This window comes from Nyctereutes procyonoides, unplaced genomic scaffold, assembly GCF_905146905.1.
Source record: "Nyctereutes procyonoides isolate TBG_1078 unplaced genomic scaffold, NYPRO_anot_genome, whole genome shotgun sequence".
Taxonomy (NCBI): domain Eukaryota; kingdom Metazoa; phylum Chordata; class Mammalia; order Carnivora; family Canidae; genus Nyctereutes; species Nyctereutes procyonoides.
Window position 1 is genome coordinate 6,672,121 of NW_026575028.1, and position 26,023 is coordinate 6,698,143.

Genomic DNA, 26,023 nt, shown 5'->3' on the forward strand with positions numbered 1-26,023 from the left:
GATATGTACTCTTTACATTTCAGAGGCTTTGTCCTGATGTCCCTTTCTGTAAAAAGGGAAAGAAGCATTAATATACTAGTGTGGTGCTCACTTCCTAGTTCACTCCAAGCAAGTGGCAGGTGCCTTAGACTCTCTGGAATGAACTGGAAGTTGTTCTGCAGTATTGGCTGCAAGTAAGGCCCTGCAGGGTCATACAGTCAGGGGTTGATGTCCTGGCTCTGCCTCTCAGCCAATGTGTGATCTCAGACAACATGACTTAATCCCTCTGAGCCTCAGTTTCCTTAACTGCAAAGTGGGGATAATAATCATATCTGTGAGGCTTAATTGAGATAATCCATGTAAAGTGTCCCACAAAGTCCCTAGCATATGGCGAGGCTCAGTAAATGCTAGCTGTTATTACAAGCGATTATTATGACTGTGTCTGTGATTAAAGACAGCTTTGGGTTGGGAGTGTTGGTGCCAAAATTGCTTTCAGAGGACAAGCCCAGCTGCCCAGAAAGAGAGCCGTAGACTGTTTGGGATTGGAGTCATAATGTTTATGAAGTGCCTACTGCACACTCCAGTTTGGGTAAAAGATTGATTTCCTCTCTGTGTGCACATCCCAACATCACTTTATAAGCCGGTGAGAAGAGGCTTGGGAAGTCCCATAGATGTCTCTCCTGCCTCAGTTTCCTGGTCTGTCAGGTGCTCAGGTGAATTATGGTGGCCAGGGTGAGCAGAGGGGAGAGGTGCCCTGGAGAGTAGGAGGAAGCCGTGGCACTCGGAGCCTTCAGTTTCCAGGAGAGAGGTTCCAGAACAAAGATAGCCACGGACCATTTGCCAATCTCTCATCCTCATGAAAGGAAGTTGGCTGTGAGACCAGGGGGGAGCCTGAGGGGGAGACAGAGGCTATATTTGACATGGCCCCGATGGCCAAGCCCGGAGGAGAAAGGCTGCCATCTGACCACACTGCAGCCAAGTCCTCGTAGGGCCAAACCATTATGGTTTGGGTTGATCCCCTTCTCGCTGCCACTGCTCTGGTTGATGCACAAAGGTTTGGGCGTTGCCAAGTCAGCTGTGGTCTTGGTTTGGAAGAGGCATCCAGAGTGTGAATGGAAGTTGTGCTTCGGGATTTCCCTTAGCTCCCAGCTCTCACAACCAAGCCAAGTTCTTCTTCTGCCATTTTGTGACCTGTTCTTGGCTGGGTGGACAAGATAAGTAATTTATTATCATCATCATAATTTATTATATTTATTAAGGATCAATTCAGCAGCCTCTACCTTGTAATTATATTGACTTACAGCTGTATAGCACTTTGCAGGTAATGCAGATGCTCGACACATAAATCCAACCCCAACATGAAGCATGAATCTAAAACAGAAGGTTGACTTGGACAGTTCTCCTCTGATGCTAAGAGTCGAATGCCAGCTGTACCCCCAACTGTCTGTATAACTGAAGCAACCTTCCCTTGTGTGTTCTCACACTTGGAAAAGGGGGTTTCCCCCAATGCAGAAAACAAAACCAAAATCAAAATGTCTTAGAATATTAAGCGATACAATAATTTAGAAATAGCCTCTGTGTGTGTGTGTGTGTGTGTTGGCACCCGTGCACACACACGAGCCCATATATGCACACCTTTTTGCACAGTGATGAATGACTGTTAGTGCCCAGAACAAAGAAAACTAAATTTATAAATACATGCCATTATGGCCAGTAGCTGGATTGACTCAGATCTTCTCTGGAGATCCTTCCTTGTCCACCCTCTGGCCATGAAATCAGAGTATGTAGTACGCAAAGGATAAAGTAAATCGGGATTTCCTGGGGCTTGTGTTGGCATACCAAGCTCCTTTCAGATGTCTTTGCCAAGACAGGTCCACGCCAGAGGATTCCTTGGCCTGAGGAATAACCGTGCTACCTTGCTCTCGGAGCTGCTGATGCACATTGTTTTGACATGCGCCATACCTTCCGTCTTTCGCTGCCTTGGGGCCCGAGGAGAGGGTGTGCTTTGAACAATGTAAAATTCCTCTTCCAACAGCTGTGCAAAAGCAAACTCACAGCTCTCAACTTCCAGCTCAGGGCACTGAGTTTGGTTTTCGGATACAGGCTCCTTGTCCCTTCTGGAATCCGTCTTGCTCATTTTCCGGCCTCCGAGAAGAGACTAGTTTCAGAAATTCCTTACTGAGAGAGGCAAGGAAACCTTTTGAGATGCTCTATTCTGTTTTGTTTCATCCTAGGATAGGCCTTCCCTGTTGACTGTGTGCCTTGTTTCCACTGGGAAGCCAGCATCCCCTGAAAGTTCAGGACCTTGTCCTCCCCCAGATCTTGGGCCAAGTGTTCTCCATGTCAGACAATTTCCGAACTCTGAGTTAATAAGGAAGTTTTAGGAGCACGTGGGTGGCTCAGTGGTTGAGCATCTGCGTTTGGCTGAGGTCATGATCCCGGGGTCCTGGGATCGAGTCCCACATCAGGCTCTCTGCAGGGAGCCTGCTTCTCCCTCTGCCTGTGTCTCTGCCTCTCTGCTTGTGACGCTCATGAACAAATAAATAAAATATTTTTTAAAAAATAAGTTTTAACAGGAGGAACAGGAGAGCAATCCACCTCCTTGCCTCTGCTCTCACCTGTTATTTTGACTGTGTAGGTGAGGGTCTGCCAGGGACCAGGGCTCTCAAACAAGATGTCACAAAGCAAAGTACAGAGAGGAGGCTCTTCCTTCTTCCTGTCACTGTTCACTTCCAGTTTGGGGGAACACAGAGCAAGCCAGTCGGCATCTTTTGGTGACAGCCATCCACTTGGCTCTGCAATCCTGGCTCTACTTCTTGCCCTCTCTGAAGCTCCGTTTGAGTATTTTTGTGCTTCATAAAACAGGGAACGAAAGAGTTGCCACCACTCCAGAGGGTGCTCAGAATGAATGGAATGGGATTTAGGAAAGAACAGAGGGCTATAGAGGAAGAAGACGAGGCCATGGAAACCCACATAGCCCTAGTCATGTGAGTTCATTTCTCATTTACTCCTTGTAGCCATTCCAAGTCACTCCTTCCCTTCATCCCTTTACAACCATTTCCCTCCCTTGTTGGTTTTGGATTCATCTCGCCCCCAGTGAGTTAACCTATGTGTTTCCAGTTTGAATCTCATCGTGCTATTTCCAGGCTGCCAACCCCCACGGGTGCTGGGGAATAATTGGTCTGTCCTCACCGGTGTTTGTAGCACCTTCCTTTTGAGCATCATCTGTGCGTTTTAATTAATCTGCCACTTTTTCCTCTATCCTGCTTCCGGATCATTAATAAAGAGATTAACCAAAACCAGACCAATCCCCCGTGGAGGCTCCACCAGGATCTCTCTCTCTCCCTGCATGGGTCAGAACATCTTCATATGGCCCGACTAATTTTCAGGCCTCAGGACCTGGTTTCAGAACAAAGCCAATTTGAATTAATTCTGCAATCAAGATATGGGTAGCAAGCTTAGCCAGCCTTCTGTATGGCCTTAGTTTAGTATTTCCACCACATTCCTTTCCTTTTTGTCATTCTACTTTAAATCTATCGCCTTACCACCTCTCCCCCTTTCCAGTCCCTGAACAAGATATTAGGGTTATCTGGCAGGATGTAGTCTTTTGAGCCCTTAGCATTAGTCAGAGACCATGTCATGGCTGCAGAAATTCTCCAAAGAATTAGGCCCTTCTGGATACAGCTGGACAGTGTCCTTGTTAACCTAGCCAGAGAAAGGCATTTGCCTCCGGAGGATGTGGCTGTACCGGAAACAATGAAATCTCTAGAATTTGCATATTAAAAACTTGGCAAGTTAAAAAGTGCTTCCACTTTGATCTCATGCCTCTTCCCTGAGAACAGCCAGAACACAGCCTCTGTGCCTTATTTGTAAGTCACCCCGATTTCCAGCACTGGCACCAGAGCCAGGGCTTGAGATGGGGCATCTGGTGCTCCGTCCACCACGACACATGGCCTATGTGGGGATGGATGACCCGTGGAGAGGCTGACCTGGAAGGACATCAGGCCTAAGGGGGACAGGAGTTTGTTTCCTTGCATGGCAAACACTTGCAGAGAGAATATGGGGAGGAGGAAACAGGAGTGGTGGCCTCAAACACCGAGAACTGCTGCCCAGAGCTGGGATTCCTGCAGAGATGCTTGACCCGCTGGGTGGAACCTGTCCTGGTTCCAGCCTTTAAACCTGAACTTCCTCTGGCAATAAACTCTCTGGAATATTCAAGAGGAGGGACAGACTGACCACAAAGCCTAATCCTTAAGGACATCAGTTGCAAAGTGGGACTGTGATCAAATCCTGGCTCTGCTGCTTGCTTGCTAGCTGGTTATTAACCATTTTGTGCCTCAGTCTCCCCATCTGAAATGGGGGAATGTTAGTACATACCTCAGAGGAGCTGTTAACTGAGATTAAAGGTTTGATGAACGACAGTCCCTGGCACTTAGCATTTCTGTTCCTGATGCTCCCACTCCAGCTGGGCTAAGTATTCACTCCACACATGTGCAGCAAGTAAAGTCTCTAGGTCCAAGGTCAGGAGGAGGTGCGCCTGCTGGGAAGCTAGTCCTGGAAAGGTAGATTGGAACTCAGAAGAGAGCGCCCCCAGGTGTTTGTGTGCCAAACGACAGACACGGGGTGTGGGGAGGGACGGGGACGACACTCAGGTCCTGTTACACCCCACTCTCCAACCAGTTTTCATTTCCATTTCAGCTGCTTTACCCCAAACCCCTCTGTGTGTGTGTGTGTGTGTGTGTGTGTGTGTGTGTGTGTGTGTTGTAAACTGAGCCAGAAAGGAGAAATCAGAAATTGCTCTCTTTTGAGTATTTTGAGGGATGGTGAAACCTTGTAGGAATGTGGCTCCGGGGAACGAGAAAACACCATATGTGGGAAAGCATTTCTAAGTGAGCAAAATAGCATCTGCTAGTTGGTCAGGATCTTGGAAAACTCAGTGCAGGGGAAATGGGCACTGGGGAGAGTGTAGGAAGGGGGTTTTACTGAGGTCTTTAACAGGTCTTTTTCCAATTATAGCCAAGAAGAGCCTGGGGACCATGGCCTACTTCAGAGCCAGGGCTTGTATTTTCTTTGGGAAAAGAAGGCAGAGTTGAGTGGCTTCCAGACCAGGCTTGGCAGAAGCCCATACAGGATCTTGGGCCAGGGAGCAGTGTCTTGGGCAGGTCTTGATCCTGGTGGGCACTCATTCACTAAGTAGACATGGAGACCCTGCAGCCCCGTGTGAGGCAGCAGTCGTGGGTGGATGAAGAGGACATGGCCCCTCATGCAAGAGAAGACATGTGGCCAATGATAACACAATAGCAGGCTTAGATGGGGTCTTTATTAATAGTGACCAACAGAGGGGACACCTGGGTGGCTCAGTGGTTGAGCGTCTGCCTTTGGCTCAGGGTGTGATCCTGGGGTCCTGGGATTGAGTCCCACATCGGGTTCCCTGCAGGGATCCTGCTTCTCCCTCTGCCTATGTCTCTGCCTCTCTCTCTGTGTCTCTCATGAATAAATAAATAACATCTTTTTTTAAAAAAAATAGTGACCAAAAAAGAAGAAGCATAGAGGTTCTACTAAATCGAAAAATTCACTGATGTGCCTTGCCTGGGTCAATCTGGCACTGCCATCCTTTCTTCACTCTTCACTCCCGACTCCAGGGAGCTAGTCTTCTGGGAAAGCCTACTCCAGAAGATGGGGTGGAAAATACAGACTCTGGTGACTAGAAGGAGCCAGAGATCAGATTTGGGCTCTTTTTGCCCTCAGCTTATCCAGAAACACCACTTCACAGCCTCTCATGCGTGTTTGCTTTTGTGATTTTCCTGTGCTCTGTGCTTTCAATTTGCAACAATCTTTACTTCTGCCACAACGAGTGTGGCTGGTCCGAGATCCAAGCACTTGCTAGCAGTGGCATTTGGGAGAAAGCTCTGTGCTGATGCAGATTGCTGTGGGCTGTATGTGGAAAGGAATTCCTGACTTCAGCTGCTTGGTAGCTCGTATGTATGCAGGGAGGCATGCAGCCACTCTGTTGCCACAGGGAACTCAAATTCATGTCCAGCTGACATTCCCAGGGTGCCACTGCAGGCCAGAGACTGTGCTAAGTGCTTTTGTATAGATTTCATGATTAAACCCTCATAATAATGTTACTTAGGCACAAGCCACATGATTTTTCTTGAACTTTAGAACCGTGTCATCTGTCACTCTCTGCCATTACTGAGGAGTCTAATCTTAGACGAAGCCCTCCATCCCCACACCAGGCCTCAGTTTCCTTACTTGTCAAAATGACAGATTTGAGACGTCTGGGTGGCTCAGTGGTTGAGCATCTGCCTTTGGCTCAGGTGGTGACCCCAGGGTCCTGAAATGGAGTCCTGCATCGGGCTCCCTGCGTGAAGCCTGCTTCTCCCTCTGCCTATGTCTCTGCCTCTTTCTCTGTGTCTCTCGTGAAAAAATAAAATCTTAAAAAAACAAAAACAAAATGAGGGGTTTCCACAGGGCCCTTTCCAGCTTCAAACATCTGTGTTTTGGAAGTTCTAATAGCAACATTCTTGGACTTACTCTCCATGAAAAAGCTACAAGCAGATTATCAAGGTGGCAGCCACAGGCACTCCGGCTGGGCTTTAATACAGCCTTACAAGTGGGTTAGAAACACTTACCAGTCTGCAGTTGATTTATTCCCACAGCTTATCTCAAGTATCATGGTAAGGTTTTGGAATCAATGGTAGGGAATTGTGGTGCTCCAGGAAGGGGTAGGACCAATGCTAAGAGGCATTTAGAAACTCTTATATTACTAATTTTTTCCTGTGTGTCTCTCCCACCCCCCACCCCCACCGATGATGGCCTGATTTCTTCCGGCTGAGTTTCTGTGCTTGGGATCCGAGAGGGGTCAGAGTTGCCTGAGTCAGGAGACCTGTGTTCTAATGCACCCAATGCCTGGGGCTCCCCGAGGCAGTGCACCACCAGGTGGGCTGCTAGGAGCAGTCAGCCCAGGTACAGCAGCTAAGTATTGTCTGGGCAGAAGCTAAAAATAATAAAATCAGTTACAAGTTATTCTGCTTTTCTTTTCTTTGTTTTTTTTTTTTAATTTTATTTATTTATTCATGAGACAGACAGAGAGAGAGGCAGAGACACAGGCAGAGGGAGAAGCAGGCTCCATGCAGGGAGCCCGATGTAGGACTCGATCCCGGGTCTCCAGGATCAGGCCCTGGGCTAAAGGCAGTGCTAAATTGCTGAGCCACCTGGGCTGCCCCGTATTCTGCTTTTCATAATCAGCATGCTTTGGCAGTTCTGAGCCATATCAGTGATACAGTGTTCCTTCCTGACAATTCTGACTTCTCCCACTGCCTCATTAGAACCCACAGTCCTTGGTCACCACTGCCCAGAGGAGGAAAGCAGGTGGTCATGAGGGCCTTTTCATTCTGCATATCTCCAGGCTGAAGTCACAGCTCCTGTCCCAGGCTCTGAACCTGACCCCCTCCACGCAGCACTCTGTGGGCTTTGCCCATCTCTCCCGACCTAAAATGGATGGCTACTCTCACCTTCAAACAGTTTCACCAAAATGGAACGCTGTCGCCCTGCTGCCAAGGCTGGCTTCCTAGGTATGCATGCCCATCGTCCAAGCTCCTGCACTCAAGCAGGGGACTCTACATTCAGTTTAATGCTGTGGTTGCCATTTTGAAGTTCTTAAGAATTTTACCTTTAAATAGGGGTTCTGTAAGTGAGATCTGATGGGACACAGGGCATGCATGCAGGGGCTTGAGAGTCTTGGCTCAAAGGCAGTCACATCTCCTGCCACCACCCTGCAGGGTCTAAATTACCTTTGCGCTAGGCCCTGCAAATGAGGTGGCTCTTCTGCCGTCAGCCACCCTCCTTTCCGTCCCTGACTCACTGCATCCAGACTTGCACCTCCACCTTGTATTCACCATGGTGTCGATATGGGGTGGGAGGGCGGGAGGCCCACAGGCGGGCAGGGGGTCGTTGGAGGGCCCTGGAGGAGAGGGAATCTAGTGAGTAAAGTACCTAGAGGCCTGAGGCCTGTCAGACCTGCCACGGCAGCGAATCGGAAACATGCTGCAGAAATGCAGAGGAAGTGGCAGTTGCTGCTTCTCAGAGGCCTTACTGCTTTTGGAGGCCCTCGTAGAAAAGCTCACTTTCCAACCAGGCACCGAAGAATGGGTATAATTTCAACAGGAGAGGGGAGGAAAGCCTGCCAGCAGAAAGGAACAGCACGTGTACACAGCTCCTAAAGCTTGTTCCGGCAGCTTTGAAAGAGCAAATGGGCTGGGGCTGGGGCGTGCGAGCCCAGGTGTGATCTGACAGAAAAGGCCGCTAGAGGACCCCTCTTCCCTGTGATTTCTCCTCCTCTTTCCACTGCAGATAGGGTTTCCTCACCTATGCAGTGAAGGAGCTGGATTCAGTGCTCTCCTCATATGGCTCTTCTACCCTTAAAGCCCTTTGGTTCTGTGTTCAGGCACCAGCCACGTAGATGCTTCTTTTTGCATCCCCAGCCCACTGGCACCATCCATCCTTCTTCCTGTCGATACGCCCTTATCATTACCTGGCCAATCTGTATGTACATCAACCCTCATCCTCTCTGGGACCTCCCCTCGCTGACCATACTTGATCTATTTCCTCATGAGCAGGTATCCTGCGTAATCTTAGCTTGCAGTGGCTGGGCTTTGGGAAGACTGAATAAACTTTTTTGATAGACTTTTAGTCCCAGATTGTTTTATTGCAGCTGTATTCTGTTTGGAGCGGGGAGAAAGGGCATGCAATTCTAGTTGCATGCATGCCATACGTTTTGTGTTCCAGCTTCATTTTGTTGGGTCTGTAATATTGAAGGAAATGTCAATGATATGCAGAATGGGAGGGAGAGTAGTTATCCTGTGGGAACCACTTTCCTAGGATAATAGGATTCTTAGAACAGTCTCTAGGGGTGGGCAGCAAAGCTAGCATCCTTCTCTCGGCTTTGACCTTGAGGAGTCAGTAGTCCACAAAGAGTAGTTCCCATGGAAGGAAGATGATCCCCTTATCAAAGAGGTGGGCCAAGAGCCAGGGGGAGGAAGTAGGAGCAGAATGCCTGCAGCCTTGTTGGCCTTTGGGGACAAGCGAGCAGTGCTTCAGACAAGATGGGGGAGAGTCTGCGTCTGGAAGTCTCAGGAGCCAGTTAGTGTGGGCAAGCTCAGACATGGGTACTTGGTAAGCAGGGCTGCTCTCTGATTCTTGTGTCTCTCTTGTTTATTTCCGTTCTATTTTCCCCCTGGATTTAGTGAAGTCTCTCTGCAAGTACCAAAGGTGAATGGAGGGAAGGTTTTTTATTTTCCATGCTGAGAGCTTTAAAGAGGAAACTGTGAACCCCTGGGGGGCAGTGAGGTGGTGGCAATGGTAACTAAGGTATGGATACCTCACGGGGGTGGTGTGGATCACGGGACAAGGTGGAGATCGCTCCGGCTGCCAGCCCTCCCCACCTGAAGAGCCTCCTTCCAGCACCAGCCTTCGGAAAAGCTCTGGTGAGGGACAGACCAGCCAGAAAGGTATCTTGAGATAAGCCCTATAATTCCTTAAGGACCCAATGGAAACCTTGTGTCGCGGTTCTGCTCTGGCAACCAAAGGAGAGGGCGGATGGGTTAAATAAAGTACCATTTAAACAGGGAGAAAGCAAACTGAAAATGCAACCACCAGAAGAAACATTGTGTTCTAGAAACTTAGCATGTAAAGGCCAAACAAGAAAAGAAAATGCATCCACAAGGAGTCTTGCCTTTCGGGGCAAGTCCAGCGCATTAACTTGAGCTGGTTGCCTCTGTGCCTCTATCTTCTGCAAGGGAGTGTCTGGGAAGCAGTTGGGCGCCCTGGTGAGGCATGTCCATTGGAGAGCTAGGCCAGGCCCTCTCAGAGTAGGGAGCAGCCCATGAGCTCATTACAAGGGCCGGAGAACAGCTCCACCAGAGGTGGCCTGGCCGAGGAAGATGCTGTGATGCTGCAGCATGCAGGCAGCAGATGGGACCCCAGCCTCAGGGTACTCCTTTGAGAGATCCAGAAGCTGCATTAGGTGTGGGGGAGGGAGGTGGAGCTCCGTTCCTTGACACAATTGCAAGTCTGCTCCTGTTGCCAGAAGAATGTAAATATACCTTTACAATTTTCAGGTTCAACTTCTTCATAATTTGCCAAGGTTGAGTGGACTGTGGTCTTCTCAGGCTCAAGTGGTATTTAAACAAGTGGCAGGACTTCATGCACACACAACAGAAGTCTGAAGATAAGTGCAGACATCAAATGCAGATGCCATGGGGGATGTCTGTCTAGGAAAGAGAGCAGAGGTGGAAGTCCTAAGTGTGAACCTACTCCTCCCTCTGTCCTAAAGGCTCCTGGGGCCCCGGGTCCTGGGGACAGCCCTAACTCCTCTATAATGTAGACCTCTTCATGACTCATGGTTTTGGTTTATTTAATTTAAAAAAACAAATTTGGGGCACGTGGGTGGCTCAGTGGTTGAGCATCTGCCTTTGGCTCAGGTCGTGATCCCAGGGTCCTGGGATCGAGTCCTGCATCAGGCTCCCAGCAGGGAGCTTGATTCCCTCTGCCTATGTCTCTGCCTGTCTCTGTGGATCTCTCATGAGTAAATTCAATCTTAAAAAATGATAATAATGTAATAAAAATAAGTTTCAAAAAAATTTAAGAGGATTCCTATGGAGGCAGTGTTTCCCAAGGAAAGAAACCGACGGCCCTGGTCTCCGGACATCAGAGAGGAGCCTGAGTTCTCTTGCCTGCTCTCACGGGGCTGCTCAGCCCAGAGTGACATGGATTCAGCTGCCACTGCCCGCCCCTAACACCTGTGTTTCTTTTTCAGATCTTACAGGTGAACAAGGTGATGTCCATCTTGTTTTATGTGATATTTCTCGCGTATCTCCGTGGCATCCAAGGTAACAACATGGATCAAAGGAATTTGCCTGAAGACTCGCTAAATTCCCTGATTATTAAGCTGATCCAGGCCGATATTTTGAAAAACAAGCTCTCCAAGCAGATGGTGGACGTTAAGGAGAACTACCAGAGCACCCTGCCCAAAGCAGAGGCCCCCCGCAAGCCCGAGCGCGGGGAGCCGGCCAGGTCGGCGTTCCAGCCGGTGATGGCAATGGACACCGAAGTGCTGCGGCAGCAGAGACGCTACAGCTCGCCCCGGGTCCTGCTGAGTGACAGCACCCCCCTGGAGCCCCCTCCCTTGTATCTCATGGAGGATTACGTGGGCAACCCTGTGGCGGCCAACAGAACGTCTCGCAGGAAGAGGTACGCGGAGCATAAGAGTCACCGGGGGGAATACTCCGTGTGCGACAGCGAGAGCCTGTGGGTGACCGACAAGTCATCGGCCATCGACATCCGCGGACACCAGGTCACAGTGCTGGGAGAGATCAAAACCGGCAACTCTCCCGTCAAACAATATTTTTATGAGACAAGATGTAAAGAAGCCAGGCCCGTCAAAAACGGTTGCAGGGGGATTGACGATAAACACTGGAACTCTCAGTGCAAAACGTCCCAAACCTACGTCCGAGCACTGACGTCAGAAAACAATAAACTGGTGGGCTGGCGGTGGATACGGATAGACACCTCCTGTGTGTGTGCCTTGTCAAGAAAAATCGGAAGAACATAGATTGGCATCTCTCCCCATATATAAATTATTACTTTAAATTATATGATATGCATGTAGCATATAAATGTTTATATTGTTTTTATATATTATAAGTTGACCTTTATTTATTAAACTTCAGCAACCCTACAGTATATAAGCTTTTTTTCTCAATAAAAATCAGTGTGCTTGCCTTCCCTCAGGCCTCTCCCATCTGTTAAACCTTATTTTGTGACCCGGCTCTCAGGAGCAGCTCTGTAAAATCTGTGTACACCAGTATTCTGCATTCAGTATTGTCAAGGCCATGACTGTCGTTTTAGTAAACTTGTTGAAATCAGATGCTGTCAGAGTTGTGTGTAGACACAGTGATGTATACTTCATGTTTAATGAGCTAATTAAATGCACGGTTACCGCAGTCGTTGCAACGATACCCGGGAGCTGTGAGCTCCATGCTTAATTCTGGCCAGCAAGTCCACGGCCGAGGACTTGCTCTCGTTTCTCTGCTGTCACTTTCGCCAACCAGAACTGCGATTGTCCTCAATGTTATGGTCCCGGAACAGTAACAACAAACCTGGCAATTTTAGTTTGGAAGGTTTTTTTCAGCACATTTGTTGTTTTGGGGTTTGAGGTTAAGGGTTGGAATTTTTTTTTTTTTTTTTTTGGCTCTGATTTTTGTTTTTGCTTTCTGTAAGTGGTTTTCTTCCTTTTAGGCATATAGGAAAAAATGTTTTAACTGTTTGTAACAGAATAATTGTATGGTTACCCAGAAGCCAGCTGAAATGAATCATGAATAATCTACACGCAGAAGAGAACTTCCTCATTTGAGATCCTTGGGGCTCATGGCCCCCCCCAAAAGAGGGGGGGCTGCCTGAGAATTGGAAAATGCTTGCACTTCAGTCAGACCTGGGTTCACATCGCAGGTCCTCCCTTCCTTGTGACTGGGGGCAAGGCTTTGCAGGCTCTCAGAGCCTGGATTTCCTAGGGTCAGAAGGCCCCATGGGGATTCTTGCTAACTCACGGGGCTATCATTAGGATGCTAAATAAATCAGCTAAATAATCACTGCAGACTTCCTAGCATAGGGCAGGCATTGGAGATCACTCCTTCTTCCTTCCCTCTGTCTCCTTTTTTAGCTAGCACATTTCTCTGTATCACTTTTGGTGGGTTTATCATTCTGACAGGTAAAAGCTCAGATGGAAGGAAGGTGTTACAGAGTCGCAGAGGGATCCCTGTGATGATGGCTACACCCATCCAAAGAGGCAGGCCTGAGGAAGACACAGTGGCTCCCCCAAGCACTCCCCCCCTCCCCCCGCTGGAAAGCAGACCTTCCCCCTGGCGCTAGAGCGACTCTCCCCTCCCATCTTGTCGGAGGCCTAGTTACTCACTGTCCTTCTCTGGAGCCCTGTCCTGCACCTTCCCTGCATAGCCCTCTCCTCAAAGCATGTGCTCTGTCTAGAGCAGCCCACGCCCCAAGATCTCTCTAACACATGCCTAATAAAATATGCGTTCTTTATGTGGCTTGAACCTCTTGAAACAGCCTCAGCAAATTGCAGTGGTGTTGGTTAAGCACATCATCATACTGCATTTGATTCTGGACGCCTCAAATACGAAGGCAGGACGTGAAGAATTTCCTTTATGCCCACCTTCTGCTGGGCATTTCCAAACAATGTCCCCTTCCTTGCCACAGGTCCTTTGAGGTAGACATTATCATCTCCAGGTCACAGGAGAGGAAATTTAACTTGGCCCTGGTCATTGATCAGGCGGGTGGCAGAGTGAAGAGTTAAGTCCATGCTCAAATGAGGACACAGTCTAGTTTCCTCTTAACTAGCCATCCCTGGCCCCCCCTTCTGTGTGACAGTTTGCATTTAAGGATGAACATTACAGTCTTAGGGACATGGAAAGCAAACTTGCCTGTGTGAAAACATTTGTAGCACCTGTTTCATGAACAAGAACACAATAAACCAGCAGGTAGATTAACAGCTGTCTTATGGTTGAGCCCAAGCCATCTTCTCAGACTGGAACTAATGTTCCTCTTCTGGACTTGCTATTCCAAGTAGGTATAGGGCCTATCTAGAGGGTCTGGCTGCCTGGGGAGATGGGCTTGGGTGACACAGCCCCCAGCCTGGGAAAGCACTGTCCCTAAACAACAGGACCTAGAGAAAGGAGTTCGCTTGCACATGGAGAGGGACTCTGGAGCAGCGTGCTTCTGAGCTTAGTGTTGCTCTGATAACAAAGTGAGCCTGGGGAGGAGATGAAAACCTTCCAGAAAGGAGCGCCAGCCTGCAGGCCATTGGGATGGCTCTGCCTCCCCTGTGCTGAGTGGCAGAGCAAAGATGCATTACCCGGTTCCATTTGAGTAACTTTATTGGCGTAAGAGGGCATTCAAGTGCTGCCAAAGTCAACATGTCGGGCTTAGTGAGCCCAGGGCAGAGCCTTCCTCAAGATTCATAGGAGGCCTGTTGTACCAGTGTACACACCTGCCTTTGCCAGAGCCCCATGATCAAACCCTTCTCTGCAATAGAGGAGACTCGGGCTGGTGTCTGGCTCCGGGAAAACTCTACACTCGTCTTCATCTTCCCGCCCTGCCTGGTTTCCTGACACAGAGCTTGAGGACACGGGCAGGTGTGCTCCAGTGTGAAGCTTCACAGGATAGGAGGAACAGGTTTTGGCCCAGCTTCGTTGCCAACAGCCGCATGTCCTCGGATGACTCCCCTGTCCTGATAGGGGCTTTCGACATCATGAGACTCTACCGCACAGAGGGGCAGTGGCCAGCCTGGACAGTCCTCACTTCTCTATGGAGGCTGTGGTGAGAGGCCCCGTTGGCCACCAGCGGGGGAATCTCTCTGTCCTCCCACAAGCCTCTCGGGTGCCTCCATCTACAAGCTGTGTGAACTTGAGCACATGCTTAAACTCTCGGAGCCTTTCTTTCCTGGTCCTATACAATGAGGGTAGTGCTGACATCAGAAGATTGTTTTGCACTGTAATGAAATCATCCAGTTCTTGCCTCCTAAATCCCTCTGAGTATTACTGAGGAGGAGGAGGAGGAGGAGGAGGAGGAGGAAGATTAGCTATCGAGGGATTTGCACAGGTCCTTATTCAGGAATTCTGGTAGGAACTTCCAAAGTTCAAGGTGGAGGATTAACCCCTTGATTAAAGTCTATCAATCACTGATCCCACAGGACACAGTCCCAAAGGAGCATTTTCCCAGTCCCTCTGGCCCCGTCTCACTGACAGGCCTTGAATCCTCAGCTGCCACACCAGCTAGGTGTGGTAGAAAGTTAGGCAGAAAGTTAGCTACCTAGTTAGAAAGGTATTTCTAACTCTCACTAGCAACCTATGTGATTTTCCGATATGTGTGCGTGTGGATTTTGTTCCTTCTTGCAAATGCTTGGGACAGCCTTGTTCTTGCTGCCTCTCCCTCTCACTTGTGTCCAACAAGTCTTGCTCCAGGTTGATCTTTTAGGGTTGGTATTTTTGAGAATTTCTCTGTGGTTCACTTCCCATATGTGTGTTTGTGTGTGCTTTTTACTTTAGCCCACGTAAAAACACTCCACTGAGGCTTGGAGAAACCATCTGCATTTGTTTTATCACCTTTGAACATGTGTTCAGAAATGAAATCTGTGTAGTCAGTTTATGGCTACCCAGGGGTTTGTGTGGCTTCCAGGAAGAAGCATCCCCCAGACTTCAAGTTCTGATGGCGCTGGGGCTGCAAACCCAATGCCAGGTTCTCAATCAGGCTGGGCTTTGCCTCCCAGATTTCTGGCTCTGCTTGGCCCTGGGGAAGGTACTCTGAAGCCCAGAGAAGAGCCAACAGCCCACAGCAGCCCCTCCTCCCACTCCAACTCCACCCCACCCACCCCCATCACTGTCCGCACCCCTGACCCAAGGTCCTTAAATGTGCTCAGTTCCACAGACCCATGAAGAGCCGCGGCCACTGAAGGCTGATTCTCTCAACTGGAACCTTCTACAGCCTACCCTCCAAATCTAAGGAGATCCAAACTCCTTACACATGGCTTCTCAAGGTACACAGGGCGAGTGGATGTCTCGAAAGGCTCACATGTCCACAACAAGCTGCAAACACAAGCACCTCTGTGTTGCCTGGAACCCCTGGGTCTTTGTTTGGTCCCAAATGGAGGCTGGCCCAGCTGGGAAGAGCAGAACCACAGAGCCGGTCGGAAGCGCTCCGAAGGGCAGTGGATTTGTTTCCTTCGGTGCTCGCCTGTATTTGGTTACAGCATACAGCAGGCCAATGAAACAAGCACAGATGTGCCTATGGCGGGGGCTGGGGGTATGGAGAAGCAAGAAGGTGGAAGGCAATGGCCCAGAGATAACAAAAGCCTTTTTTAGAAGCTGCCTACCACTGATGAGTGTGGCTTACTTGTTACAGAGTTCCTGTAATGAATTGCCTGTCAATGATAGAAGTCTCCATGGCAAGAAAATATAAAAGTTTATTGGAAAGTTGGGAAACACTCTTTAGAGGTAGATGGTTTTTCACATGGAGATGTATGGAGGTGGGTGTGCATGCGTGCATGTATGTGTGTGTGTGTGTAGCTGCTTTGACTACATAACCATTGATGTATTGCATTTTTTAAAGAAAAGATAATGCTCAAAAAGAATGCCCTGGAACATTCTAAAGTTTAACCTTTAGGAGACCGAGCTGGTAGCCAGCTGGTGAGCATATGGAAAATGAACATTCTTGGGGCTAGAAAACAGACTGATCAGGGTTGAGGATTTACAGACAGAAAAAGCATGAGGCAGACTCCACCAGCCAAAACAGGAGTTGGATTTGTGGGCTTTTTGATTCAGTAAGAAAGCACTGGAAGCTGGTGCTGGGCTTAAGGGGTAGAAGATAGGACCAGACCAAAGAATAAATAATAGTAATGGTGATCATTTCCTGGCTGATCCCTCCACGTAAAGCACTGTGTGCACCTGGTAGTTTTAACTCCTTCCTACAGCTGAGAACGCTGGTTAACAAAAGTTGTCACTTGCCCAAGGCTGAACAGCTAATAAGGGAAAGTGCCTGGATCAAAGCCCCAGAGGTCTCTGTGGTTTGGAGGTGCAATGCTCTTACCAGAGTGAGTGATGCAGTAATGGAGAAGATGCTGACTGTTTCAGGGGACCCTGATGGCTGAATTGCAATGGGGTGAGGGGAGCAAGGAGGGTGGCGTATACTTAACACACAGGGGAGATTGAAGAGTTAGTACGGCAGTGATTCCCAACAATTTCCAGTGGCCCTCCCACCTCACACCTTCCATCCCCCACCCAGCAGCTCAACAATCCCTGTGCTAAGGTGGTTGTGGCTTCTCGAAGTGTACAGACCAGCATTGCTGTCTTTTTTCTCTGAGGCTTTTGCAAGGAGATAGAAGACAGGAATTTCATATTTGGATAGAAACTTTCATCCTCCCTTACAAGGCAGAAATCTCTTATTCATTCAATCATTTTGTTTTTAATTTGTGGAATGCCTATGGGATGTCATGCACCCTGTTCAAGCATATGGTGTCAGCACAAGAGATGTCATCCCTCCCAGGAGAGCGGTGTAGAAAGGGTGAGACTTTAATGTATAGCAGCTTAAAGTGGACCTCATAATTCCCACATCTCCTCTATAAACACCTCCTCACAGGGAGCTGGCTCTATTTTAAAATGGCTCTAATTATCTGGTAGAAATCCATTCCCTATGTCAAAGCCGCATCTGCAGATACAACATCTATAACTAAGCTGCCAACAAAAGGGCTACAGGAAGCTAGACAATAAACAACTAAATGCTGCTTGGGACAGTTGAGGCAAGCTTCACTGAAGAGGTGACCTCTGAGCTGGCTCTTAAGGATGAGTAGGAGAAGCTTGACAGGGAAGAATGAAAGGAAAGATATTTCAGACAGAAGAATAGCCTACAAAAGTGCATAAGAGTGAAAGGGTCTGACATACCTAGAGAAAAGTAAAAGGTTTGGGGTAACAAGAATTTTAGGACTATAGGAAGCTGGAGAGAAGCTGGGACCAAATAATTCAAAGTCATGTGTGAATGAAAGTCTATGAAATTTGTATCTGATTCTTTGAGTCCCCCACCCCCCAACTTTAGCTTCAGAAAAATGACCAAGAAAATTTGCTAAAACTCATTGCTGGGCCACATCACCTGAGTTTCTGACTCCTTACATCTGGGGTAGAGCCTGAGAATGTGTATTTCTAACCAGTTCCCAGGTGATGGTGCTACACACTTTGAGATCACTGGTTTACTAAGCAATGAGGAGTCAACAGAGGTTTTCAGCTCTTTTCTTTAAAAGAAGATGATTTTGGTGGCAGTGTAACAGACAGACTGGAGATCGGTTGATGGAGTGATAGCTGGAAGACCAGCAGGAAATAACAAGAGAGGGACAGGCTAAGGAGAAGGCAATGAGGATGGGGAGAAATGTTGGGTTGGAAAAGCATTTTTTGAAATGTCATCAGTAGGAGAACCTGGAGGGCTCAGTGGTTGAGTGTCTGTCTTTGGCTCAGGTCATGATCCCGGGGTCATGGGATTGAGTCCTGCATCGGGCTCCCTGCAAGGAGCCTACTTCTCCTTCTGCCTGTGTCTCTGCCTCTCTCTGTGTCTCTCATAAATAAGTAAAATTTAAAATCTTAAAAAAAAATGTTATCAGTAACCAGCAGATGTGGAAGGTGAGAGAGGAAGTTGTTAAGGAAGATGACCACAACATCCTTGAGGCATATTGGTTTTAAAGCAAATTCAAGAGGACAGCAAGATGAGTGGGTTTGTAGGCAGGAACTATAAACAGTGAGTTTGAGGAGGCCATGGGACAAACTCTCTATTGGGTAGAGAGCTAGTTACCAAGAGAGTTTTATGTTTGGGGTAACGAAAGGCTGTTTCTTCCTTACTTAGGAGTGCTCCAACAGAAATAAGCCATTTGCAAATGGGTCTAGTGGGAGCTCCATGGATGGGTTGAAGCTCATCAGTAAATCAGGGTGTGGAATCTGGACTCCTCTGGGGATCTATGGTCAGGCCTCCACTGCATGCAATCTATTCCACCCTCCTTCTTTATCACTTTGAAAGCTGGACAGACAGCTTAGAGATGACAGAGGAGAAGCAAATGAATATTCTGAGGCCCAGGGCAGTGTCATTCCCTGGAGATGTGCCTCAGCAGCCTGCTTGAGGACACTACTATCACAGAAAACTCAGGTTACCTTTTAAAGGGAAAAGTCAGTTGTTGGGGAGCTGAAATGTAAAGATTCTGGCAAAAAAAAAAAAAAGACTTCTTGTGGTTCTATTTTCTGGGCTAGGACCTTTACCAATTATTAACATGCCTCTTTGAAAGTCCCTTGGTCAATCAGGAAAATGAAAGATTCCTCTATCGGGAAAATCCTGGAAGGAGCCAAACACCGTCTGTTCTGGAGGTGTACACATGCCACATCCCTCTACCTTGAGTGTCTTTCCCTTGGTTCGGATTCACTCCTGCTCAGTCTTCAGATCTCAGTTTGCAAATTCCTTTCCCCTGGGGGGTACCTCTCCCAAAACCTCCTCCTGAGTTCATTACCCCACCATTGTGTGTTCCCAAGCACACAGAATTTTACCTCCTGCCACAAAACAAGGCCAAAATGAGCTCTATGGTTATTTGTATGATCATTTGTTGGATATGTTGCCCCATTTGGCTGCCCCATTTGGTAGTCAGTAACTACCAAATGGGTTTTAGAACCGTATCCCAAATGCTGAGCAGCATGCTCTCAGTAGGTCTTCAATAGTATTTTATAGTACAAACGAACGAATGAGTCCCTTTAGTAAACTGAGCTTACAACAAGATGAAGAATTTGGATCAAACCTAAGGGAGAATGGATTAGTGTAGAAGATTGTATTGCTCTTTAGTTCTTTCAATGTCGATGATGAGTTGGGGGAGTAGAATATCCAATATTCTACAATCATTAGTGTCCCTGTTCAGTCCTAAGCTTGGAGACTCCATTATTCCATTGGTGGAAATGTGGGAATGAGAAACTGAGTTGGAAGAAAACAACTTTTAAATATAAATTAAGGGAAACAAAGCAAAACAAGGCCATGAACCAGGGCTATGGTTGCACTTCTTCTTTTTTAAAAGATTTATTTATTTATTTATGAGAGACACACAGAGAGATGCAGAGACACAGGCAGAGAGTGAAACAGTCTCCTTGAGGAGAGCCCAACGTGGGACTTGATCCCAAGACCCCAGGATCATGCCCTGAGCCGAAAGAAGACACTCAACCACTGAGCCACCCAGGCATCCCTAGTTTACACTTCTTAAATAAAGCACATCGTGTACCAGTGGAGCAATCATTCGACCATTCGGGCATACATTCATTCAGCAGAGCTCCCTAGAGACTACCTATGTGCCAGCTCTCCTCCTAGGCATTGTTTAGTACAACGACAAACAGGCATTGTTTGTCTCCTATACTGTAGTTAGTGGAGCTTCCCGCCTACAGCACACAACAGGGAGAAAAGATAAAGAAAGAAGTAAATATATATATAATATCATTTCAGGCAGGGGTAACCACTAAGAAGAAACCTGAAACAGGCCAAGGATAGGAATGAGCAGGGAGCAGGTGGGGACGGGGATGGTGGTGTTACATGCCTTGTATTTTCATGATTAAAATGCTTGCTGCTGTGAAATTCAAGCCCGACACGTCAGTCAGTGTACCTAAGGGAAGCCAAACACATTTCATGTACTCTGAGCAATTAATGGCCCTAACTGAAGCATAGGATCTGCAACCAAAAGTCAAAAGTCAGGCTTTGGCAATGGAAGTTGCAAACAGGGACCCATGAATGAATCATCTCTGGGCAAAGCTTTTTATCAGAGACCTTAGACACCCCATTCTCCCTTTTGCAAAGTGTTGCTTTTTGCCTGAGGGGCTTCTTCAGCCTTCCCTCCCTCTGAGAGACTTTTTATCCTGTCAAACCTGTTCCATTCCAGAGAAACAAGAGTTGGTCACTCCCTCCTGCCAGTAGGGAGGGCCCGCTGGTCCTCCTCCAGATGCTGAAAGCCCTGCGGTGAGGGGAACAGGTGGGGGGCAGGCCACTCCCTCTGAATTTCTGGGCCTCTGGCTCCTGCCAGCAGCTCCCCAGCCTGGTTAGGTAGAGAGGTTTGCCCCACCCGAGGCTAGGTTTCTGGCTCCGGTACCCCAAAGGAACTTTCTTTTATTCTAAGTCATATTTCAAGAAAACTATGCCTAAGGCCCCATCAGGGTGACTTCTGTTGAGACTGTAGTGGAGTCATTTGTATTCTGCAACCCTCAGTTTTCCTTCCTGGAAAGTGGGTATAAAAGCATTTCTTCTTCCATTACAAAGTATCGTGTGTGCTATACCAGCCTACCTTAAAAATGAGTGGCTGGGATAAGAGATTGAAACTGCAAGGAGAGGCAAGCAGAGTTCCAAGAAAGGTCATTAGAACTACTTCCCACCCCAACCTATAAGCCAACTAGACTCCAGAGAGTTCAGGCAACCCAGCCAAGGTCACACAGCCAATATGCAGGGCAGAGCCAGGATGAGTAGGTCTTTAGTCATCCTGTGCAGAACACCCTCCACACTGCCTCAATAGACTCCTTGACAGAGCTACAGGGGTGAGAGACAGGAGTGGTCTAGATGCTTCTACTAGGTTAATGTAAAAGCTTTTGCAGGGGCCTTACAGACATCACCCCAGGGTCTGCCCTGCCAGCAAATGCTTCTGCTGTTTCCAGGGACTTCCCAGAGACCAGATTTTTCCACATGGAATCTTCCATCTGTGGCTCTCAGACCCTCCAGATACTTGCCCTTGGGTTTTTGCAGTGTGATGTAAGGACCCAAGTTCAGCTGACTACACTTGACCCCTGATAGCGCCATTCATAATCATGTGATCTTGGGTAAGTTGCCTGATTACATTCAGCCTCCTTATAATGGAAATGGTGTAGGACCTGCCTCTCGGGGGGAAAAGTAAAGATGTCTATAGCTGGAACAGGCAGTGTAGACCACTGGATGGCCACAGGCTGGAGCAGGGTCCTGGGGGCCCCACTGGACCCTCTTTGAGTGCTGGCTTATAAGAAATTCCTGAGGACCCCAGAAGAAAGCTAGTGGGATCTCCCTTGGGGGAACTTGCAGAAAGGTACACATTATTTTGCTGCCCCCTGCCACCCTCACTTCTAAGGAGGTGTCTCTTTGTCTTGCCCAGATCCATCATGCTCTAATTTTTTAGTCCAGACCAAATCTGAAAGCTTTCTGAAGTCTATAAAAATATCTTAGATTCCAAAAGCACAGTACCAACTGGGTGGGAAGGAGGTCGTAGAGCAGAGGATTCCTGATTTATACCAATTCCTATTGCAACACCTACCTTTTCTCCTCCTTGTGTTCTAGCAGATAGTGGTTCCAGCAGAGCTCAGGTCTCCCGCTGCTGCTGGGAGAGACGTTGCCCTGTCCTGGTCCTTTCAGCTTAGCAAGAGGTAAGAGAAACATGGACAAGCAAGAGCTCATGCATCCATCAAGAACTACAGATGTGAACCCGACCACGCTGGTCCCCCCACGAGACCTCAGATGAGGCAAGTTGTCTCTAGGCCACATCATGCCCTCTTCACTCAGCTCTGGCTCTGTGTCAGGATCCTGCTTGTGATGGCAGCACACACTCCTGGAGAGACAGACACAGATAGCCATGTGATCAATGTTTCTACAGCTTCATAACAGATTGTTATCAGGGCAGAGATAAAGGGGGAGCTTTTTGCTTCAGGCCAACCAATGGAACACAACAAGTGAGGGTGGCAAGGACCACACCATGGAGGCAGGTATGCCATGCTAAGGAAAGTAGACCTAGTTCTGCAGAGAAGGAGAGTCTGTGTCCTGTGGGAGCTCAGCAGAAAGACTTTTGGTAGATAGGTCACCATGGGTCCAAGAGTCTTATCTGTCAAGAAGGGCCCCAAATTTCATCTCTACCCTCTGATACTCTGTACCCCCTGGACCACCTGCTCTGGCTGCTTCACTGTATCTGTGCCGACTCAGGCTTGCCTGGAGTGAGAGGGACAGATGTGGCCAGCAGGTGTGGCAGCACTGTAGCCATTTGATGGCACTGGTGTCCATCTGAGGACGCGCTCTTACAGCCTCTCTAGAGGAAGGGCATGCTCAGAGTCAGGTTGAAGGGAGAGCTCTGGGAGGCATCCTGGTGGGTTGAAAGCCAGATTTGGAGAACAGGGTTGCAGGACTCAGCATATGGCAGGGCCACTTCCCCGCTCATGATGAAGTGGGTTTTGACCCACCACTTGGCATTCCCCCTGTGCATTCCCTGGTCCCCTTGGCCTGGAGGGAGGACAAGCTCTGGTTACTGCCTTTTCTCGTCTCCTGCAGCTGGACGTCCAGATGCTGGGTCTCAGTCCCGGGACAATTGCACTGTCCACATTGCTTCCTCTCCCTCTTATCCTGTCATGCTTCCTCCTGAACTTTTGACATGAACCCTGCTTCATGTCAGCCTGACAGTCAGCCCAGTGAGTCTTGTAGCCTCGTTTTGCCTCTGAAACCCACAGGCTCTGTTCCAGGCTAGCGACCTACACATCTCTTCTCAACTCATGGTCAGCAAGGCTGCAACTCTGTAAGAGGGCAGGAAGACAGGAAGCCTAGTTCTGGTGGTCTTCAGAGCAAGAGGCTCCTGGCGGCCCCATGGATTCCTTTGCATTGTTGTGTCCTGTATGCCTGATCCAAAGAGGCAGAGTCTCACACACACACCCCCGCAGCAGCCCCCGAAGCAGTGCTAGCTTTCCCATCTCCTTTTAAAGAAGCTGAATGACAGCATTCCCAGACATGAGTTTTCATCAAATGTCACTCTCATCAGGTCCCACCCAAATGCTTCCAGGAGTTCCCCATTGCTAGAATCCAAGCTTTTGGGCACTTGGAGTCACCAACAGTGTAGACTAGTCTCTTTTCTGGTGATTTTTCTCTCTCTCACAGACACTGAGATAAGCCTCCACTGATGTCTCCCTATTTCTCAGACCTGCCATGCACATGTCCCGCCGTGGTGTAGTGCCCCCCTCTAGGCCCTCTCCAGATCCTTCCCTGTCCACAACCTTCATCACACATGATGCCCCCCCAGCCCCTTCACTGACTTGAAAGCGACACCAGAAAAGGAGAGGTAGCACAGGTATGAAGTCCTGGCTCTTGACTTCCTTCCCTGTGGCAGATGAGGGTGCTGAGCCCCAGAGCAGCGTCGTACCTCTCCAGCAGTCACAGGAGATTAAGGAGAGTGCTGGCACTCAGTCCCACATCCTCCATCTCCAGAGCTCCGGCTTCAAGATGTTCTCCATACAGGACTGATTTCCTCTGATTCGTGGGGAGGGAGAGAGTAGAGGATTACATGTAGCACTCCCACACATCTTGCACACATTGGTCCCCTTCCGGGTGCTCATCCTCCACTTTTTCTGAGAGAAAAACCCCAGCTAGCCACCAGCACTAGCTTGGCCCCACCAGATGCTGTTACAATTTCCCTCCTTGGGACAGGGGACAGAATCTGCAGCGCCTAATGCTCAAGACAAGCATGGGATCTCTTATTCATAAATAATAAATAATTTCAAAGCAATGGCATCAAAACATTAGCCCCAAGCACAGGAAGGGCCCTGGGTTACTGCCTGGGTGGCACCCCATGAGGCTTACCTGCTCCTGCTCTGGGCTGCCCTCCCAGCACTCACCACTCCCGGGGACTGAGCAAGCAGGGCCCATGGCTGTCCTTGCTGGAGCTCCAGTGTGAGTACTACCCACACATAGTAGGTCTACAATAAACATTATCGAATTGGAAAGACTTCTTGTATGCAAGGTTATACACTTCAGAATAGGAGATTCTAAAAGCAAAAGAGATACTCATATGTCCAGATTTCCTAGTGCTTGCAACTTGAAAGGAATATCTGATATCCTTTTTAAAAACAATAAAAGATTGGATATGATTATAGGCATAATTATGCACACCTCCCCTTCCCCCCAAATTCACGTGTTGAAATCTTACCCCCAATATCTCAAAATGTGGCTGTATTTGGAGGTATGGTCTTCAAAGAGGTAATGAAGTTACAGGAATCATTAAGGTGGCCCTTAATCCAATATGACTGATGTCCTTAGAAGGTGAGGTTAGGATACACGCATGCGCAACACAAGCACGAAGGGAAGGCCGGCTGCGTGAAGACACAGGAAGAAGACCGCCATCTGCGAACCAACATATCCCTCCCTCACAGCCCTCAGAAGAAACCAACCCTGCCGACACCTTGATCTTGGACTTCCAGCCTTCGGAATTGCAAGACAATCCATTCCCGTGGCCTAAACCCCAGTCTGTAGTCCTTTGCTATGGCAGCCCTAACAAACCAGCACAGATACTTAAAGAAGAAAAATAAATCACCACAAATTAAATGGTAATGGTCGATAAGTTCTTTTAAAAAAATCAGAAAATATGAAAAGCCTAATGCTAATAATTTCATTAATTGCCCAACATACTTTTATGACACTTTCTTTCCCATATTTTGTGTCTGTGTATTATTCACATCTGACAATAGTTTCATTGTGTTGTTTTCTATAGAGAGAAGAGAAAGAGACCTTAGCTTAGCTGGTAGCATGGGCTATCGCATTTTGCTTTTTATAATATTGATATTCAGGGAAAGTTGCTTCCAGGCTCACAATTTATCCTTGATAATGTCATGTGCATTTTTAGAATTGTCACCAAATTTAGAAAAAGCTCTATTAAAGACTTTCACATATTAACTGAAAAATGTCAGGACATTTCCATTTTTTTTAACGCAGTGATTAATCTCACCTGCTTTCTGAATTGCCAACATTCATTAAGCAGTCTGTCATCATCGCTCCTGCTGTGGGGTTATGTTATATATTTGTCAATGATAGCAGTTTTTGTTGCATCAGCAAAAGAAGAGAGATCTTTTTTCCATGTGAATGTATAATTTATTCCTTTCCTTTAACTGGATTATGTAACAATACTTCTATTGGAAATGGATCACTTCCACCGGAAATTTATGTATTTCTCCTAATGAATTAATATGTTTGTGCGATCTGAAATTTTTTTTGTTACAGCTTGTTTTTTGATATCAGAATAATCTTTTTTTAATGTCAAAATAATCTTAATCTTACTTCCACAAGATTTTAAAAGCCATGCCACATATGAAGACATTACAAGGGTGCCTCCCAGCCTTTGGAAGGGCTGGAGCCATGAGGGAAACTGAAGCTTCATTAGCTTCCTGGTAAATCAGCCCTGGTCAAGGTTGAAGGCTGGGACTCAGAAGAACTAAACCAACACAAGCATCCAGTGCACGGCCCCCCAGCCAGTCACCAGCACTTGCCCCAGCCAGTGACACCCATGTTCAGTGCCACAATTCAGGCTGCAGTGAATTTCTGTGAGGTTAGGACAATGCACGTTTTCTGCGTTTGCACGTAGGGAAAGAGAAACCATTTCCTGAACCCCAAATGAGGGTGACTCTGAGGGTACTGTCTCCTCTGTTCATCTGGTCGA

General features: G+C 48.0%; 1 protein-coding gene across 1 annotated transcript in view; it reads left to right on the plus strand.

Moving 5' to 3' along the window:
• Positions 1–11,864, plus strand: part of NTF3 (neurotrophin 3) — a 69,414-nt gene extending 57,550 nt beyond the window's left edge. The window contains exon 2 of the mRNA XM_055315564.1: positions 10,799–11,864. Coding sequence (XP_055171539.1) covers positions 10,799–11,593 — 795 coding nt within the window. The 3' untranslated portion in view covers positions 11,594–11,864. The remainder of the gene's footprint in view (positions 1–10,798) is intronic.
• The last annotated feature ends 14,159 nt before the right edge of the window (positions 11,865–26,023 follow it).